Source organism: Leuciscus leuciscus, assembly GCF_965113295.1.
Source record: "Leuciscus leuciscus genome assembly, chromosome: 12".
Lineage (NCBI taxonomy): Eukaryota > Metazoa > Chordata > Actinopteri > Cypriniformes > Leuciscidae > Leuciscus > Leuciscus leuciscus.
The window spans coordinates 15,327,613-15,347,156 of NC_138736.1; the positions used below are offsets into that span (position 1 = coordinate 15,327,613).

Below are 19,544 nucleotides of genomic sequence, written 5' to 3' on the forward strand. Positions count from 1 at the left end.
ACTTTGAATACCTAATTATACTTTTAAGTGTATCACGATCAAAAGATTGAGTACAAGTACAGGCCAAATATACTTGGACTTTTCTCTCAGTATAAGTCAAGTACACTTAAGTGTAATTTTAAGTATATTTCTGAGAAGTACATAAGTATATTTTTGAGAAGTATATAAAATGTAGACTGAAAGTATACTTTCTTATTTTTAGTTTGAAAGAAGTATACTAATAGAACACTTGAATAAACTTATTTTTCATAATAGTTGGGGGCCTTAAGCACATAAATAGGTAATTTCGCGCAAATTCATCTAAAAGCGCCAAATTTGGCACATATGTAGCTCAGGTCATACCGAAATGATTTAGCTAGGGCGCCGGAGCCAGCGACCCTCGGGGCCAAGATGGCGGCCAAATCCAATATGGCCGCCGCCCGAAAAGGGTCCCGGCTTTAACTTTTGAACCACATGAGTTACAAATACAAACTTGATATGTTTTTCAGCTTAATTGATCATGAGAAACACATAGGAATGTTTATATTTATGACCCAGTATATCTGGACCCCTCGATCCTCCAATTCCAATATGGCCGCTGTCCAAAAAAGCAGTTTGGGCTGTAGTATGGGGCCTTACACACCATTGTTCGCGCAAATTCATCTACAAGCACCAAATTTGGCACAGATGTAGCTGAGGGGATACTGAAATGATTTAGCCAGGGCGCCCGAGCCAATGGTCCCTGAGACCAAGATGGCGGCCAAATCCAATATGGCCGCCGCCTGAAAGGGTTTCGGCTATAGCTTTTGAGCCAGATGAGATACAAATACAAACTTGATGTCTATTTTACCTTCTTTGACCATGGGAAACCCATAGGAATACTTACATTTATGATTGGGTATATCAGGACCCCCCAAATTCCCTAAATTCAATATGGCTGCTGTCCAAAAAACGGTTTTGACTACAAATTTTGAACCAAATGCGCTACAAATGAGGATGTGGTGTCTGTTATGTTTATTGACCACAGGAAGTCCATTGGCATATTTATATTTATGCTTGTGTAAGTCTGGAACCTGTATTCTTTTCAAGACTGTGGTTGAAAATCCTTTTTTTTTTTTTTCACAACTTTGAAGGTTATTCTCAATGTTGATTCATTTCCTTATAGAAGTGAAATGGTTTTCAGTTTACCACATACATTTCAAAGTGTAATCATATAAGAAAAAATAAGACACAATTAATATTGCAAGGCAATATTTATATTATGTCAAATTGTTAAAATAATAATATAGTCAATTTTTCCAAAACTCTTAAAGGTTTGCTTAGCATAACAAAAAAACAGCAATAACATAAAAAACAACAGTGAATTCTCATGGTCTCTCACATGAATTATCATTATCACTCACAATCACCGGATCTCTCATTGTCTTCACCATCATTGTTTGTACAAGCACCCTCACATGCACATATAGAAGTGCAACGAACTCCGGCTTTACAGCACTTACAGTGCCCTCTACATGCTGTCTTGCAGCCACAGTGGAGGAGAATGGTGCAGGCTTTACTGGCGTCTCTGAGATTAGTCCAGTAAGGTTCCCAAGTCTTGCTCGTAGAGTCCCGAAACCATCCCCATGCATTAAACTCTGGGATATCTTGCTGGACAGCGGTTGCCTGATTCCAGTAGAAGCTGGCCTGCAGAAGTGCTCTTTTGATGTGCTGAATCAATGCAGCTTGGGTGGGTGGCAGGTTCTCGAGAGACTTGGTACCATTCGAGAAAAGGTGATGTCTAGCTTCATCTACACGGCTGGAACCACAGCTCTTGCTGTACATGATGAGCTCATGTGACAGATTCATAGCTCATGGTCCAAATGGTCCGGCCAACTACTACAACATTCCATGACTACGTTAACACCAATATTGCTGGGTTTGTGAGGTCACACATGAGCTATGAATCTGTCACGTGATTGGATATTGTGTTTGATACATATCCAGAGGAGAACCTCAAAACACAAACTCACCAACGTAGAGGAACCAGATCAAGAACTAAAGTAGATGGGAGAACTCCAATTCCAAAACGTAACTGGATATATCTATTATATATATACTGGATATATTGTTATATATCTAACTATTTGGATATATCAGTGAAGAGATAACCAAGCATGGCATGTCAGGTAAACTCCTCCTTTCCACCAAGAAAGATGCTCTACTCTCCAACAGACCAGGGTATGACATGTCTGCCCTTCAGCCTTGTAATCATCCAGAAGCAGATACAAGAATAATCCTGCATCTTGCACATGCTGGGGCCAATGGCCATAAAAAGGCATTTGTCCGGACTGTCGACAGCGATGTTGTCATCCTTGCCATCCGCTTCTTCAACACACTCGGCCTCACAGAGCTCTGGATCGGCTTTGCAGGTGGAAAAAACTATAGGGACATTCCTGCTCATGAAATCAGCAAGGATCTTGGTCCCCAGAAGTCACTAGCCTTACCACTCTTCCACGCTTTAACAGGCTGTGACACAACCTCAGCCTTCCTGTGCCATGGGAAAAAGAGTGCATGGGCAGCTTGGGAGGCAACACCAGATCTCACAGAATCTCTGGTTACCCTCACCTTGGAGCCTGAACAGATCAACAATGACGTCCATGTCCAAAGACTGGAGCGTATGGTCGTCATCATGTACAGCAAGAGCTGTGGTGCCAGCCGTGTAGATGAAGCTAGACATCACCTTTTCTCGAATGGTACCAAGTCTCTCGAGAACCTGCCACCCACCCAAGCTGCATTGATTCAGCACATCAAAAGAGCACTGCTGCAGGCCAGCTTCTACTGGAATCAGGCAACCGCTGTCCAGCAAGATATCCCAGAGTTTAATGCATGGGGATGGTTTCGGGACTCTACGAGCAAGACTTGGGAACCTTACTGGACTAATCTCGGAGACGCCAGTAAAGCCTGCACCATTCTCCTCCACTGTGGCTGCAAGACAGCATGTAGAGGGCACTGTAAGTGCTGTAAATCCGGAGTTCGTTGCACTTCTATATGTGCATGTGAGGGTGCTTGTACAAACAATGATGGTGAAGACAATGAGAGATCCGGTGATTGTGAGTGATAATGATAATTCATGTGAGAGACCATAAGAATTCACTGTTGTTTTTTATGTTATTGCTGTTTTTTTGTTATGCTAAGCAAACCTTTAAGAGTTTTGGAAAAATTGACTATATTATTATTTTAACAATTTAACATAATATAAATATTGCCTTGCAATAATAATTGTGTCTTATTCTTTCTTATATGATTACACTTTGAAATGTATTCACCTGTGGTACACTGAAAACCATTTCACTTTTATAAGGAAATGAATCAACATTGAGAATAACCTTCAAAGTTGTGGTAAAAAAAAGGATTTTCAACCACAGTCTTGAAAAGAATACAGGTTCCAGACTTACACAAGCATAAATATAAATATGCCAATGGACTTCCTGTGGTCAATAAACATAACATAGACACCACATCCTCATTTGTAGCGCATTTGGTTCAAAATTTGTAGTCAAAACCGTTTTTCGGACAGCGGCCATATTGAATTTAGGGAATTTGGGGGGTCCTGATATACCCAATCATAAATGTAAGTATTCCTATGGGTTTCCCATGGTCAAAGAAGGTAAAATAGACATCAAGTTTGTATTTGTATCTCATCTGGCTCAAAAGCTATAGCCGAAACCCTTTCAGGCGGCGGCCATATTGGATTTGGCCGCCATCTTGGTCTCAGGGACCATTGGCTCGGGCGCCCTGGCTAAATCATTTCAGTATCCCCTCAGCTACATCTGTGCCAAATTTGGTGCTTGTAGATGAATTTGCGCGAACAATGGTGTGTAAGGCCCCATACTACAGCCCAAACTGCTTTTTTGGACAGCAGCCATATTGGAATTGGAGGATCGAGGGGTCCAGATATACTGGGTCATAAATATAAACATTCCTATGTGTTTCTCATGATCAATTAAGCTGAAAAACATATCAAGTTTGTATTTGTAACTCATGTGGTTCAAAAGTTAAAGCCGGAACCCTTTTCGGGCGGCGGCCATATTGGATTTGGCCGCCATCTTGGCCCCGAGGGTCGCTGGCTCCGGCGCCCTAGCTAAATCATTTCGGTATGACCTGAGCTACATCTGTGCCAAATCTGGCGCTTTTAGATGAATTTGCGCGAAAATGTGCTTAAGGCCCCCAACTATAAGGGAATTCATGATTTTCGTGCCTATATTTGTAAAGATATTTTTCACCTTATTGACATTGCATTCTAACTGAAAAACTGGAAGGCAGAAACTGGATGGCACATTTGAATGTTTGTTACAAGTTGCAGTAGGCCTTTATTCAAATGTAATCTTTCACATGCAGAAAATTCTCACCCATTCACTAATTTTACTTCTCACATTTGCATAAAATGTACTCACATAAACATAACAAGAAAATAATTATCCTAAAGGTTCATTAATACAGCAGGCTGTGTCTTGTAATCTAGTATGTATCCCTGCCAATTTAAAAATAAAACCTATGTAAACTAAGCAAAGTTGATTCAAGCGCAAGAAATATTTGTTTTTCAGTTCATAGAATGTAATACAAAATATCTGTGGTTTAGAAGCGTCCTGCTAAAATAAATGAGGTAATGAAAAAGAGAAGAGCAGCGGCAAGTGCAAAAAATCTAGTTACACCGATGAAAGGATAACAAGTGTCCTGAATATCTGAGGAAAAGAAGAAAATGTAGAGTATTGTGAGAAAGGAATCAAAAATGTTTACAGCAGTTCAGTCAATAAATCATACTGATCAACATTTCGGACAGAAAACAAAACCTTTCATTTGCTAACTTAGTGAGGATATGGATTATGAAAAGTTATTTACCATAATGATGAAGAGTTGCGTTGAACATCCATCCACCAAACTTCACAACACAAGTGGACTGTCCTTCAATCTTCCACTCCTCAGCTGATATGGCTAAATTATTCCAAGTTTTCACAGAGTTCTCTTCGCCTTCTTCCCAAACAACCAAAGTTTGTCCATGTTCTTTTCTACTACCTATGAGCCAGTACACAAAGACCTGTGATGGAGCAGATCCCCCGACTGTACACTGAAGAGTGACTGTAGAGTCGTGGTTGTTGTTGCTGGTAAATGCCATGATATCAACAGACGGCATAACAGTGCTGTCAGCTGCAAGAAGATAGAGAGATGCAATTTTAATGAGATAAACTAACAAAGGGATTGAAACATAATGATATATTTAAAACCTGAGCTTTCTTATCAACTCAAACCTTGAGTACCACCATGTTCTAATACAGTACCATGTACAGTGACAGCTGTGCCATTCCCAAGGTACATATGCTCACGGTCTGTAGCGATGCAGTAATATGTCCCAGAATCCTGTACCGCTGCGTTGTAGATGGAAGCCTGACACACTGAGTTTTCCACCTCATCTTTAGTCTGAGGAGGGACTTTTGCATCCTGCAGAATGTCTATTATTCCACTCATTGGATTTACTCGGACCCAGGCCACTGTGTGACAGAATGACTGCACCTCATTGAGTTGGCAGTGCATGGTCACTGTATCCCCCGATTTTACTTTCACTGACGGGGGAAACTGATAAACTGTTCCCGCCATCGCTGCAAAGGGATTCAGACCTCAAAATGTGAAAAATTAAACAATATCATAAATGCTACTTTGATGGTCTTACCAATTAGTTTTAGTTACAAATGTACTAAAATGCATAAATGAAAAGAAAAATTGTAGCTTACCGTGTGGCGAAATTAACCAGAACAAGACAAGAAAAAGGAGGTCATGCATGCTGTCTGAAGACTTAAGAGGCCAAACCAACTGAGAGAAATGTGCAGAGTCTGACATATCACACACCTTTTCCTGTCTGTCCACGGTCGTTTCATCAGCTTGTTGATGATAAACTGATACACATTGAAGCTTGGTTAGATTCTGAGGTGGACCTGAAACTTAATTTCTTGTCTTCAGTTTTATTCATGATAGAACTCTCTACCCATAACAAAATTGCATAGATTGAACCACAGTTTACAGTTACTAATGCAGCATCATAGCATTAACCACTAACACCAAAACCCCCAAAATCGAAAGAAATGAAAACATCAGTTAAAGGGTCCTTTGCACCATGACCTCGAGCCAAACACCCATCTATTATTAAATACGAATTATTATTTTTTCCGAAGTGTTAACAACTTAGTGTTAACTAATAATTGTTGCAAACTGGTACTACCAACAAAATATTAGTGCATTCCTGGAACTGGGCGTCGTTACACTACATCCTTATGCATCGCTTTCTTCCAGGACTTTTACGTGCTTTTCCCAAACCCCTGAAGTGACGTCGATGTCCGGGTCAGCAGTAGCATGAGCCGTCAGGCAAGTGTTATTTAAATAAACTTACAAACTTTCCAATGCCTCGTTTTATGAGTACAGAACCTATTTGTACTACCGTATAAGTTTGGTACCATTCTGGGCATTATTAGTGGGGTAATTTACGAGATGCATCCTAGGATCCGTTAGCGCCTGCACTAAGCCATCCGGCTGATATTTCAAAATAAGCTCTAACTTTAATAATGCTTGACCAAGGGAAAAAATGCTTCTGGGGGGTGTTTGGCTCGAGGTCATGGTGCAAAAGACCCTAGGTTGATTTTACTCAGAACCATCCCTTTAAGCTCTTATCCCTAGTTATTATGGTTTTATAACAGTACTGTATATAATATGTATATATAACAAAAATGCACAAACAGGCATTGCAACTCTTCAAATGGCATGTTTTAATGGCACATCAAAAGTAGTAGGCTATTCACATTTAATCTGAAACTCAAGCTTGTTACGATGAACGCAAAGATGATATCCTGGCTGGAATTGATGACCGACACACAGAGCTCCTGGTCAGCCTTTCTCTGTTTTTGTTCTTTATGAGTCAGGAGTCAAGTTTGATTCCTTAACTTGTTTCTCTTCTCCCTCTCCTGCACGTGCGCTCTCGCACAGATTAACACAATCTATATCAGCGTTTCCATTCTCCCTCTCCTTCACATGCATTCTCGCACAACTGAATCTGCATTTGCGCCCTCGCTCATCTTCCCACACCCGTTTCCATTTGCCCTAATCTTCTTGTTATTTAGATCACGTGTTCTTCTCTCCTCTTTGTTGGTTTATTGTTTGTTCATTCATGCCTGTTACAGACGCCTCATCATTGTGAGTTACCTTTATCTAATTCCTTCCGTGTGTGTGCATCAGACAAGAGATTTCACCTGTTATCCTGTGCCAAGCCTGCTAGTCTGTGCTGTTGTGTCCACCAAGTGAAGTCAGTGCTCATCATCTCCTGTGTGCACTTCCTGACAGTCACTATACCTGTGCCTTTCACCCTGCCTGGTTGCAGCCTGGTCCTTTTCAGTTTCATTGTCCTGTTCTGCGTCCGCCTAGACGGCCGGTGACTGGCAGACAGCCTATTTTTGTCTTTGATCTGATCCTCAATAAACCTCTGCAACCAGCATTCGCTTTTGGGTCCTTTTCGCACTGTGATATGTGTAAGTAAGAGCCTACAAATCAAAGCTCAGGTTGTGGAAAATGATAGCAACACTAATATTGCTCTGTCTGCGATGACTGGATACTCTTTGGCCTCAGTTAACCAGCAACTGGCAAAAGTTAGGTCACTAAACCACAGTCGTGTCTCATTTTAGTGAGCTGCTCGTGTTGCTTTAAAGTCCATTTCCTTTTTCCATTGCAGATTAGCTAAATGTGTCTCTTACCCAGTCAATGGCTTTGAAGTTGAGGGGAAATAAGAGAAAAAAAAATATGCTAGAAATGACCTCACAAAATGCTGCAGTGCTGTCTGAATGTCCAGTTTGAACAAGGGAAACATTTACAGAGTGGCTCTTTCCACATGCTATCGCCAAGTAGCAAGCTTTGATCTGAATCCACACTATTTGTCTGTGCTATAGGAAATTCTCATTTTTCTTTGCATTATGCTCAGTTCATTAAGATGTGCAAAGATGTCTGCCATTATCTGCCAGCCTTGCAAACCATTCCTCATTTGCCAACTGCAACATGTACTGTGATATTTCTGTGGTTAAGGTTTTCCATTCATATACACGTGACAAAATTTTCCATGACTGGCAATAAATGTTCGTTACTCTATATCTATTGCACTATTGCATATAGTACAAATTTGACACTCACAATCATAAATATCAGCACAGCTATGAACCTGTGGCCTCATACTTACATCCGGAATGACAGCAGTCTTTCTTGTGCGATATTGCTAAAATAAATAATGTGATAAGTGTAATGACTGTAACTATATTATATTTGACAGAAACTGGACATTATGGTTTTTCAAGGCATGAAAACCTGAAAGAATTTCACATGAGAGCTGAACGAATTCTGGGTGGATAAGTAAAGTGGCAAAATCATGCAATCTCTGTTGCACTCTTGATGCATAACACAAAAACTGGCATCTATTTAACACATAAGATCATAATTACCCAAATACATGAATGCAATCTAAGACTAAAGCAGTGTGGCACATACTTGTGCCCTATTTCATTTCAACAAAATCAGCAATTCTGTTCTTCCCCCAAACACTTCAGGGTTAGAATTATGCATCTCTGAGGTTTCATTGCCGTACTTTTGAGACTGAAGTTTTTCCGCTGACAGAGCAAAGTTTGGACATTAGCAAATATGAGATGAGGTCCTCATCATGATTTTGCTCGTGTGGTGCATGCAACCACACAATAAAGAGGACACAGAAAAACAAAACACTGAAGGAAAGAAAAAATCACTTCCTGTTTGTGACCCTGCCACACAACCGAAATCACATAAGGCACAATATCTCTTTATTGCTGGTTCTTTGTTCCTAATAATTACATTTGCCATTCAGCAACACACGACTGACACTTTCTAGGCTATATAAATATATATATATTTAAATTCCTTTGAAAAATATCATGCTGTGGAATGAACAGTTCAGCCCAGATTGGGTGAAAGTCAAAATTTATCCTTTCAATTAACTGACATTTCACAAAATAACACACTATTCAAAACATCAAATAAACATCAATAAAAATCTGAAGCAAAAAGATCACAATTACTCCTGAAACATGCTTCCTGCAAATAGATATGCCAATTTATAACTATTGCCATCTTTCCACTGATAGCAATGCAAACACCAAAATAAGTTTGATGAATAAAAAGTTTGTCAAAGCAATATATAGATAAACAGACAATTCTTTGAATATCCACTTGTTAAGTCATGATGTAAGCAATGCTGTTTCCAGGTTCAAACCTCTACACTTTTTACTTGAGAATATTATTTCAACAGCCGTTTATGAGCACTATTTATTCATATAGGCTACACATACAGTATATGCACTGTACACACATTTAAAAATGTACGCTGTACACTATTTTGTGCTCACGGCGTCCCAAACACAAGTATTTTAAGGATTCATAACAGATGAATTACTGTCTGGCCATTTGGGATTTCATTATGTAGACAAAGGTTAAGACTATAATTTTTCATATTACATCACATCGTGAGCGTATATTAGCACCGTTTGTTGTTTTCTTGGGGCATCTGGTAGAGCGTTTGGAAAAAGTGATGGGAAATGTCAGACTGAACAAGAGGATAGGTTTTTGCATAGACACATCATCACAAAAGTTTTTCGTCCCAGTTTATAAACATAAACAATCACTGTTATCAGAAACAGGAGACCAAAAATGAGGCAGAGAGACAGATATATGTATTTTACAGCATAGCACACATTTGATGCATCTGCAGAGAGAGAAAATATGGAAGAGTACATTAGAAAAAGTAAAACACAGAATATTCAATATAAAGATGTTCATTAAAAACAATGAATAAATCAATTTTATGAACTAATTAAACACTACCCTTCAAAAGTTTGGGGTCACAAAGACTGGATTTATTTGATTAAAAAAAGTGAAAGATTATTACAATTAAAATAACTATTTTGTACTTCAATATATTTGAAAATATAATTTATTCCTGTAAAAAAGCTGATTTTCAGCAGCCATCACTCCAGTTTTCAGTGTTACATGATCCTTCAAAAATCATTCTAAAATTCTGATTTGCAGCTCAACTTGCTGTTTATTATTATCAACGTTGAAAGCAGTAGGGAATCCCCCCGATGAATCCCAAACTCTTAAACGGTAGTGTATATTTTAGAGATATTATACTGTACCATGTCGCTGAAGGGTCTTGGTATAGAGCTGTCCTCTAAACTTCACCACACACACGCACTTCACCTTTCTGTCCCACTCCTCAGCAGTGATCAGGATTTGGTTCCTGGTGATCTGGATGCCACCATCATTCCCATGTGTCAAAATTGCCTGTCCTTTCTCTTTTCTCCTCTCTACAGCCCAGGACATATGAATCTGAGAAGACTCAATGCCAGTCACAACACAATGAAGAGGGACTAAAGGACCATTTGGGATCAGCGGTGTCAGAATATCAATAACAGGAAACACAGTGTGTTCTGGAAAGAGATTAGGAGAAACATTTGGTTATAATGGAGAGAAATACTAAGCATCAATGAAAGACTTTAGAACATTGTGTTCAGTGGGTTTATTGTAAATCAGTTGTATTAAAAGTGTGAGGCACATAGGCTACACTCTAAAGATAAAGGTTCTTTATTGGCATTGATGGCTCCATCAAAACCTTTAATATCAATGGAATCTTTCCATTGCACTGAAGATTCTTTATAATGGAAAAAAGTTATTTTGATTATTAAAATGTTCTTCACACTAAAAAAATTTAAAAAGTATTTTTTTCAGAAATGTTGACTGAAAGGTTATTTAGGGAAGGCAAAATGCTGTTTCTATTGCACCAAAAAAAAAAAAAAAACTTTTGGAACCTTTATTTTTAAGAGTGAGTGTATAAATGGGAGTCAAGGATAATTCAGCATGTAAAAATTAAAAAAGAAATGTAAAATTATATTCAAAAACTGAAAAATTATTGATTCTAGGTAAATATTTAATCCTGGATATAAATGCCATTATTAAATCTCGCTATAAAGTTCATGTACTATACTTACCCACTCATTTTTATGGAGTAAATGACAAAAAAATGCCATACATTTATTTTCTTAAAGTCCTTTTGTAAATTTGACCTGATTGTGCCACCAATAATGGCATTTTTGTCTTCTGTGTATATTACTTAATAGTAATTTATGTACACAGAAGACAATAATGCCATTATTATTTTGTTTATACAAAATTATTTATTCATAATAAGAGATTATTATTATTATTATTATATTTAACTAGACTCACCTTTGGCTTTCACAATAACCCTGGATCCATTGCCAATGTGAGCAAAGCGGCTTTGCACAGCTGCACAATAGTACATACTGGAGTCATGCACTGTTGAATTGGTGATAACAGCAGTACAAATGCTGGTCCACTGTTTGGACAAGTGATGAGGATCGATTTGAAGTCTGTCAGTGAGGCTGATTGTTGCATTCTCAGGAATGACTCTTAGCCAAGCCACCGTGGAACACGGGGAGTACAACTCCACAATGTTGCACTTTAAAATTACGTCCTCTCCAGCCATCACCTCAGCAACGGTCGGCCACTGTGTCACAATGAACGGCTTTGTCCCTAGATGAGAAATATTGTAATGTTTATGTTAATACTTCGGACTCTTGGGGCTTTTATACAGCAGATTTTTGAACAACGTAAAGAAGCATTTAATTTTTAAAAACTTCAAAATTATCATGTCGATCCACCTAGTGTATGCTAAATTCATACAATACTTACAAAATACAAATATGCAAACAAATATAACTTGCAGATTAAATATTAATGTTAACCCTTGAAGCACATTAGTACATTTAAATAAACTTGATGGTTGCACTTTATTTCAATAGCCCACTTTAGACATTCTACTAATTATAAGTAACTTTTGTAAATGCCAACCAACTCATTAATTTGCAACTACATGTCAACTAACTTTCATTTTAGTAGTTTTAGTAGACAGTTAGGATACGGTTAGAAGAATAAGTTGACATGTACTTGCAAAGTTACTTACAGTTGGTATGTTGGGAAACCATCAAAATAAAGTGTTAGCAGATATTAAGCAGACAGTCTACTAATACTCTAATGACTGATAGGTAGATGACAAGTTACTTATAGTTAGTAGAATGTCTAAAGTGGACTATTGAAATAAAGTGTTACCAACTTGATTTTGTATGAATTTAGAAGTATATTTTTAGAGACTAAAATTCTCATTTAACATACTGCTTCATTACAAAATGAGTAAAATCTCTTTACCTGTTCCCACAGTGAGGGATACCCAGATCATCATCAGCCAGATGCTCATCTTTTATGTCTGACTATCACACAACTGAATCTAGCCTTTATTTGTCTTGATCAGCAAAAACTTGGTCTTCCGTTCAGCCGTCTGTTATAGGTCTTCTCACAGTAGTCAGTGACTACAGAAAACACAGGATACTTAAAACTATAGCAAGTCTAGTTAGCATTAAAATGCAGTGATATTGTTTCATAAACAGTTTGACTGAAATGCTGGACCTCAGTATATTCCATTTCGCCTTTTTTAAACTTCTGTTAATATCTTTTGAATTTAAATGCTGGAACAGTTTTAAATGTTAGTTGTCTAAATATTCACAGTGACATCCTCAACATGGCTTTCAATGTTAACCAACATTTTCTTGAGAATTTTGTTACCTGCTACTCTCACACTGTGGTTATCTCAGGAACAGACTGAAGACTCCGATTACAGATGCAAATTCAACCTTTAATAATAATACTCTGGAACAAACTGAAAGGCAGGGAAAACACACAACAGACATTGGACAAAGACTGAAAGAAAGGGTGCATCTTAAATAGCAAACAGAAACGAGATAATTAATCAGACACAGCTGGGACAAATTAACTCATAATGACAGTAACCATAGAAACAAATGAGTGGTGGAAAAAGAACAAAGGAAAACAGGAACCAATCAAAACACAAACTGAAAGTCCAAACATGAACTGAAAGGTGACAGCACCCCACCCTCCCGGAAGGCGCATCCTCGCGCCGTAAAACATCCAAGGGCGTGGGCGTGGCTTTGACAGAATGGGAAGCCTCCAAGGTGGTGCCGGCAGCTCGGGAGACCAGGGTGGAGTAGATGGTGGGAGGAGACAGGAGGGACTTGGAGCAGATGGAGCAAGGAGGGACCAAGGCTGCAGCTCATGGTGCGATGGAGGGAGGAGCCATGGTGGAGAGAGGGCTTGCGACTCTAGGGGGCTGACTGACAAAGGCGGAGCAGGTGGAAGAGGAGACCAGGGTGTAGACGGAGAGCCGACGAGCCAAGGCAATGCTGAGGATCCGGAAGGACATGGCGATTCCAACGGCTCTGGCAACCGAGGCACAGGCGGGGATTCAGAGGGCCCCAGTGGAGCTGGAACGACTGAGGACCACGGTGGAGCTGGAGGGAGTGAGGAGCCCAATGGAGCCAGAGGGACGAGGCGAAGCCGGAGGAGTGTAGTCCTGAGGCGAGGGCAGGTCGACGAATTACCAAGGCGAAGCCAGAGGTACAAGGGAGCCTGGCGGATCTGGTGGACTAATGGGCCACGATGGAGATGAGGAAGGTAGGAGCCAAGGTGAAGCTAATGGGCAGACGGGCTGAGGTGGAGTCCTGGTCGCGGAGGCCGGAGGCGGAGATCGGGGATCCACCGACCACGATGGAGCTAGAGACTGGCAGACCCGTGGCGAGGCCATATCACTGCTGGTGGAATGAGGCTGAGCTGAGGGGCTGATAGGAAGCAGTTGCAGTGGGGATGAGGAATAGATGATGGGAAAAGGTGGGAGAGGGAGGCTGGGGGGGGATTGGGACTGACAGACAGTTCCGGGCAGACAGATAATACATATGATGGCGGAAGACAGGGTATTTCAGTATCGAAATCTATTAAGTCCAATTTCTCTGAACGCTGGACGAGGAGGGGGACAGGAGAATCAGGCGCGGCGGCGGCCATCTTGGGACGAGACTCTGGAATGGCGGACATGACGGGACGGGGTGAGACTCTGAAAGGGCGGACATTGTGGGACAGGACGAGACTCTGGAATGGCGGCCATGACAGGACGGGATGAGACTCTGGAATGGTGGCAATGACAGGACAGGACGAGACTCTGGAATGGCGGCCATGACAGGACGGGATGAGACTCTGGAATGGTGGCAATGACGGGACAGGACGAGACTCTGGAATGGCGGCCATGACGGGACGGAACGAGACTCTGGAATGGTCTCAGAGATGGGCTTGGTTCCAGACTGGGATCCAACACTCTCCAGACAACGAATCAAGGTTTCCCTCCAGTCCAGCCCTGTGGTGTCTGGGAGGTCAATAGGGTGGTTGGAAGTTGCCCCGATCTGGAACAGGGTCCTCAGGGTGTTGTTATCAAGGGAGCTGGTGATGGCAAGCTGGAGGAATTCCCTCTAAAACTCTAAAAGGTCATGGCTCTCCTCAGCCACGGAGAGGAACATTACCCATTCAGCAATATTCAAAGGCCCTATGACTTTTCCAGCTGTTTGAGATTTACTGAACAAGGATTAAGGAATAAGGATTTTTATTTTTATTTTATAACTTTGCATAACAAGCAACATATAAAATATAATGTATAATGGCAATGCAAATGTAAATATATAAAATGATTATAATGTATCAAATGTTTGTTTTGTCTTAATTTAAGTCATTGTAAGTCATCTTGGGGTCCCATTAGAAGATTGCTCCGTCCTCTGGTTAAGAACAATTGAAATATAGAGACACTTTGTCCCAGTAATGATGAAAGGATAGAAATGCCCCTGGTTAAAGCGGATACAGGGAGAGTCATGGCTCTGTGATGTCAGTAGTTATGAGATATTAAGGCAGGGCAGAAGTAGATTCAGTTTAGCACAGGTTTGAACAGGATAGGGTATTGTGACATTGGCAGCAGATTAGGCAGAGTAAATTCGTAATCAGTCATGTTATGTTTCAACCCTTGTTGGTATGACAGGGAACTAATCCTATGTGCTCTTGGTTTCCTGCTTCTCTGTATACTTTTATATGTACAAACTGAACAGGTTGGAAGGCACCCTGATACATTTTCTTTTAAAGACTAGCATGGATTTAAAAATGGATGGATTGATGTTGCTAGTGGGTTGTGGGGAGAAAAAAAAGAAGAAAAATTAAATGTTAACCATAAGCTCTTGAAATTAAATAAAGTCCTCATCAAAGAGCTTCAAAATGAAAAATAATAGAAAATTGGCCCTAATATTTTCATGACATATTGGTTTAGCTTAAGCTATTTTCTCCAAAGTATTTTAATTAATATAGCTATATATTCAAATGTTTGAGGAAAATGACAAAGAGTTCAAGGTATTGCCTTGGCCACCAAATTCCCCAGATCTCAATCCGATTGAGTATGTGCTGGCCCAACAAATCCGATCCATGTAGGCCCCACCTCCCAGCTTGCAGGACTTAAAGGGATACTCCACCGTTTTTTCATATTAAACTATGTTATTCCCTTAACTAAGACGAGTTGATACATACCTCTCTCGTCTCAGTGCGTGCACTTAATCACTCTGGCGCGCGGTGACACTTTGATAGCACTCAGCTTAGCCCAGTATATTCAATGGTATCTAACAGCAATGAATTTAGAAGTGACCAAACACATCAACGTTTTCCCTATTTAAAAACAGTTACACGAGTAGTTATACGACCAAGTATGGTGACACAAAATAAAACGTGACACTTTTCTAAGCGGGTTAAAAAGGATAACTATAATGTATGGCGGAATAGCACTTTTGGGAATACTTCGACTCGGCGCAGTAAAAAGTCACGCCTGATCCTCTTCCTCTCACTTCTGTCAATAGTGCACGCACTGAGATGACAGAGGTATGTATCAACTCGTCTTAGTTAAGGGAATAACATAGTTTAATATGAAAAAAACGGTGGAGTATCCCTTTAAGAGAGGCTGCTCACTGCAGAACAAATGGGTGGAGCTTACGTCTAGTTCCCCCTCACTAGACGTCTAGCGATTAGGAGCGAATGTAATTTGGGCTTAATGGCTGGAGCTAGAATATCCAACCACATCCTAACCCTACCCACAACTCTATCCCTCCACCCCATCAGACGTCCAGAGAGGTGGAGCTGGACCTCAATGACTCAGCAGAGAGCACCACTTTGGACTTTAAGGATCTGCTGGTAATGTCTTGGTGCCAGATGCCACAGGACACGTTCAGAGGTCTTGTGGAGTCCATGCCTCAATGCATTAGAGCTGTTTTGGCAACACAATATTATGCAGGTGGTTTTAATGTTGTATACATTGATCAGCCACACATTAAAACTCCCTTCCTAATATCGTGTGTGCCCCCCTCAGCTCTGATGCACCAAGACATTAGCAGCAGATCCTTTAAAGGCACCGATATACTTTAAACAAAATCGAAGAATGAACTGGTGTGATGTTACTTTCCGAAAAGTTCACTATGGCTGGTGACCACCTTCGAACCCCCATTGGTCCATGGCAATTACGTTATAGGTAGGTAGGGCTCTGGGGCTCTGCCTTTTTATGATATGGAAATCTTCATGTCTCCTGTCCAGTCTGTCAAGGTCAGATGTCTGCAAGTAAAAGCATTGATGAGTAAATAAACATGACGAGTCACGTGACTTGACTGGAGTGCTGAATTGTAGATCTGGTGCAAACATATCAACATCGCTATGATCAGATGCTTTCTTAAAGTTATTTTTGCTGTGTTTAGTTTGTTTATTTTGTTCAAATCAAAGTGTGGCACATTTTTACATATTCATTTAAACGCCACTTGCAGCAGCATGGGCAGCATCGGCATGTTCGCAAATAGTATACCGCTGGTCACGTATTTCTAACTTCTTTTTACCCCAAAGTGAAGAACAAAAAAGAACTTATCGGGGCCTTAAGCCCTGCAAGTTGCGAGGTGGGACATCCATGGATCAAATTTTTTGTTGTACCAGAAAGACTCAGTAGGCAGATAAACATTCAATAATTTTATTCTCTGAAAGATTTTTCAACAATTACATATGAATTTGTGTCAGCTACAGTCCTATCACAAATGTCTTTGTCCTTAGTCCATGTCTTGATGTAAGCTGGCCAACCTCGGACAGGAGGAATGGGCATATCTGGTGGTGGTGGTGGTGGGGAAGATGGAGGGCTACTTCACCAGGTCACCTATGATCAGCAAATGAGAGAGTAAGGTGAGACTTATATAGTGTTGAGTTAATTTGCTCAATGTAATTAATGAATGACGTGACATTAGAGCCTTCCTGGTAGAACCTACGCTGAAGCTTTCATGTCCAGCACATCCCATAGATGCCCAATCACAGTGATCAGGGGAATTGGGAGGCCAAGGAAACATCTGGATCTTTTTGTCATGTTTCTCAAACCATTTCTGAACAATTTTCATTGGCATTTGAACAATGGGCATTTGAACAGTCCCCATTGTAGGCACTTTTGCCGTTGAACAAGGGTCATCATGGGTACTCTGACTGGTCAGCAGCTACACAGCCCCATACATAGGGTTGCACTGTGAAGCATTATGTTTTTCAGCAGTCCCACATGCTTGAACGAGCCTTGGGTGACCATGACCATGACCCTGACGCTGGTTCACCGGTTGTCCTTCCTTGCACCACCTTTAGTATGTACTAACCAATGCATACTAAGAACACCTGACAAGACTAGCCATTATCCATCACTATTTGGCTCTTGTCAAAGTCGCTCAGATCTTTAGCTTGCCCATTTTCCTGCTTCCAACATTTGAAATTTAAGAACCAACTGTTCAGTTGTCGCCTAATATATCACACTCCTTGAAGGGTGCCATTGTAATGTTATAATCAATGTCATTCAATTCACCTGTCAGTGGATTTAATGTTGTGGCTGAACAGTGCATATTCTATTGTCTGTTTAGTTAGCCATGAGAGTGCAGCATCCATTGAAGCAGATGATGATAACACTCATGAGCAAATACTTGACTCTGGACTCTGAAGCATGCATAATCTATGCATCACAATCATACAAGTATGAACACGAGTTTGTACATACAAAGTACATTTGTTCTCTTTCTGAGTATGCTACATTTGAGGTAGACTGCCATTTGCAAACTGCCTGTTTTACCTCCAGTTTGCCATAAAAATGTGGTATGTGAAGAATGTAGACTTGCACTGAGTTGAAACTAACATCTGCAGTGAGAAACACTGCTGTTTGTGCTCACACCCCAAAAATATATAAATATAGCAAGGAAAAAGAACAGAAAAATTGCGACCATTTACAATTTACTTGAATATGGGGCCAAACCCTGATGTTTTCAAATGGACATTGTTCAGTAACAAACCAGAATCAACATGCACTAAAGACAACTTACAAAAAAAACTTCATAAGACAGAAACAAATGTATTCCATTGTGAAAAAGTAGTGTGCTTAATTGAACTGAATGTGCACTTGTAGTGTACTTCTAATCTTAAAAGTATATCTGTACTTGCAAATAATATATTATTAATTAATAATGCAATAAAGATATACTTTTCATTAAAGTACATTTTAAATCATGGCTTAATAATATTGTCATGCTTTAAAAAATTTCGATGTACTGACTAAAGCACATGTAAAGTATATTTGACTATACATTAAGGCCTTAACTGTAAAATTCACTATAACACAAAAAATATATAATCCATTTTCGTGTGTGTCTGTGTATGGGTAAAAAGGTCCCTGAACACCTGAAATATTCATAGTGTGAGTTTGAAATTCTGCTTGTGTAAGTGAGTCAGTTATACAAAGCCTACTACTAGTTATCAATTACCATTTTTAAAATTGCACAAGAAGGTTGTGCAACTGTTTGAAGATGACTATAGGCTGACTAATTCATTGCTCAGTTTGTTTATGTGTAAATCTGTGTGCTTTTGCACCTGTACAATGCTGCCCTATATTCTTTAGTGATGTGCTGCTGTAATGCTGTCAAAGGAGTGTCATGTCTCATAATCTCAGTGCACCCACCCAAAATGCTAAGCATGCCCTTGCCTGTGCATAACCAGAACTGTTCAGAAAACAAGGAGAGGAAGACAGCCAGTCAGTGAATTTTGGTCTGTACAGGGACACGCCTTGCTCAATGGGAATCTATAGAGTATGTCTGATAGCTTCCTGGAAAGAATATCATGAAAAATGTATAGTAATGCTGACCAAAACTGCACATTGAATATCTAACACGTTCTAACTTAGTTTTTTTTAGAACAATACGATTACGACATGCCACACGCCTAAAAACTAGGCCAATGCAAACCTAATCACACGTTCTGAAGTAGAGGCCTGTTGTTGCGCAAAGGAATTTGTATCCTGAGAGCTTCCAGATGTGTTCCCAAAGGAGCAGTAGGCCTAATAGTTTCCAATAGTTTCATCCATCAACAAAAATGTGTCATACGGAAACCTGGTTTTCCAGAGTTTTTTCCAGAGTGTGGAGCATATGAAACCCGATCGACTCCGCCCCGTTAGGTTTACTGTCCTAAAGCATCAAGTTACAGGA

General features: G+C 40.1%; 1 protein-coding gene and 1 long non-coding RNA gene across 7 annotated transcripts; both read right to left on the reverse strand.

Annotated features, from left to right (window-relative positions):
• Nucleotides 1-4,201: 4,201 nt before the first annotated feature.
• Nucleotides 4,202-13,020, reverse strand: LOC309510536 (immunoglobulin kappa light chain). 6 transcript variants are annotated; one of them, XM_082185362.1, is made up of 8 exons: nt 12,295-13,020; nt 11,296-11,622; nt 10,206-10,499; nt 7,254-9,775; nt 5,748-5,992; nt 5,343-5,615; nt 4,861-5,166; nt 4,202-4,703 (listed from the first exon to the last, which is right to left on the reverse strand). In XM_082185362.1, exons 1-4 carry the CDS (start codon nt 12,341-12,343, stop codon nt 9,612-9,614), a joined length of 834 nt encoding a protein of 277 aa, XP_082041488.1. In that variant the 5' UTR covers nt 12,344-13,020; the 3' UTR covers nt 4,202-4,703; nt 4,861-5,166; nt 5,343-5,615; nt 5,748-5,992; nt 7,254-9,611. The 6 variants fall into 6 exon arrangements, with proteins under 6 accessions (XP_082041488.1, XP_082041487.1, XP_082041489.1 ...); XM_082185361.1 differs by having other exon boundaries at nt 5,268-5,615; XM_082185363.1 differs by lacking the exons at nt 5,343-5,615; nt 5,748-5,992.
• Nucleotides 13,021-15,477: 2,457 nt separating this feature from the next.
• On the reverse strand, nt 15,478-19,406 carry LOC309510544. Its single transcript, XR_014210389.1, has 2 exons — nt 17,310-19,406; nt 15,478-17,200 (listed from the first exon to the last, which is right to left on the reverse strand). It is a non-coding gene; the product is annotated as an uncharacterized lncRNA (long non-coding RNA).
• Between the last annotated feature and the right edge of the window lie 138 nt (nt 19,407-19,544).

Bases quoted from the DNA above. Each gene is read 5' to 3' on its own strand.
- LOC309510536 (XM_082185359.1), bottom strand. From the start codon at position 5,853: ATGTCAGACTCTGCACATTTCTCTCAGTTGGTTTGGCCTCTTAAGTCT. The intron at 5,167-5,267 runs GTTTGAGTTGAT...ATCTTCTTGCAG, and splicing joins AGAACATGGTGGTACTCAAG to CTGACAGCACTGTTATGCCG. The intron at 4,704-4,860 runs GTAAATAACTTT...TCTTTTCCTCAG, and splicing joins CGCAACTCTTCATCATTATG to ATATTCAGGACACTTGTTAT.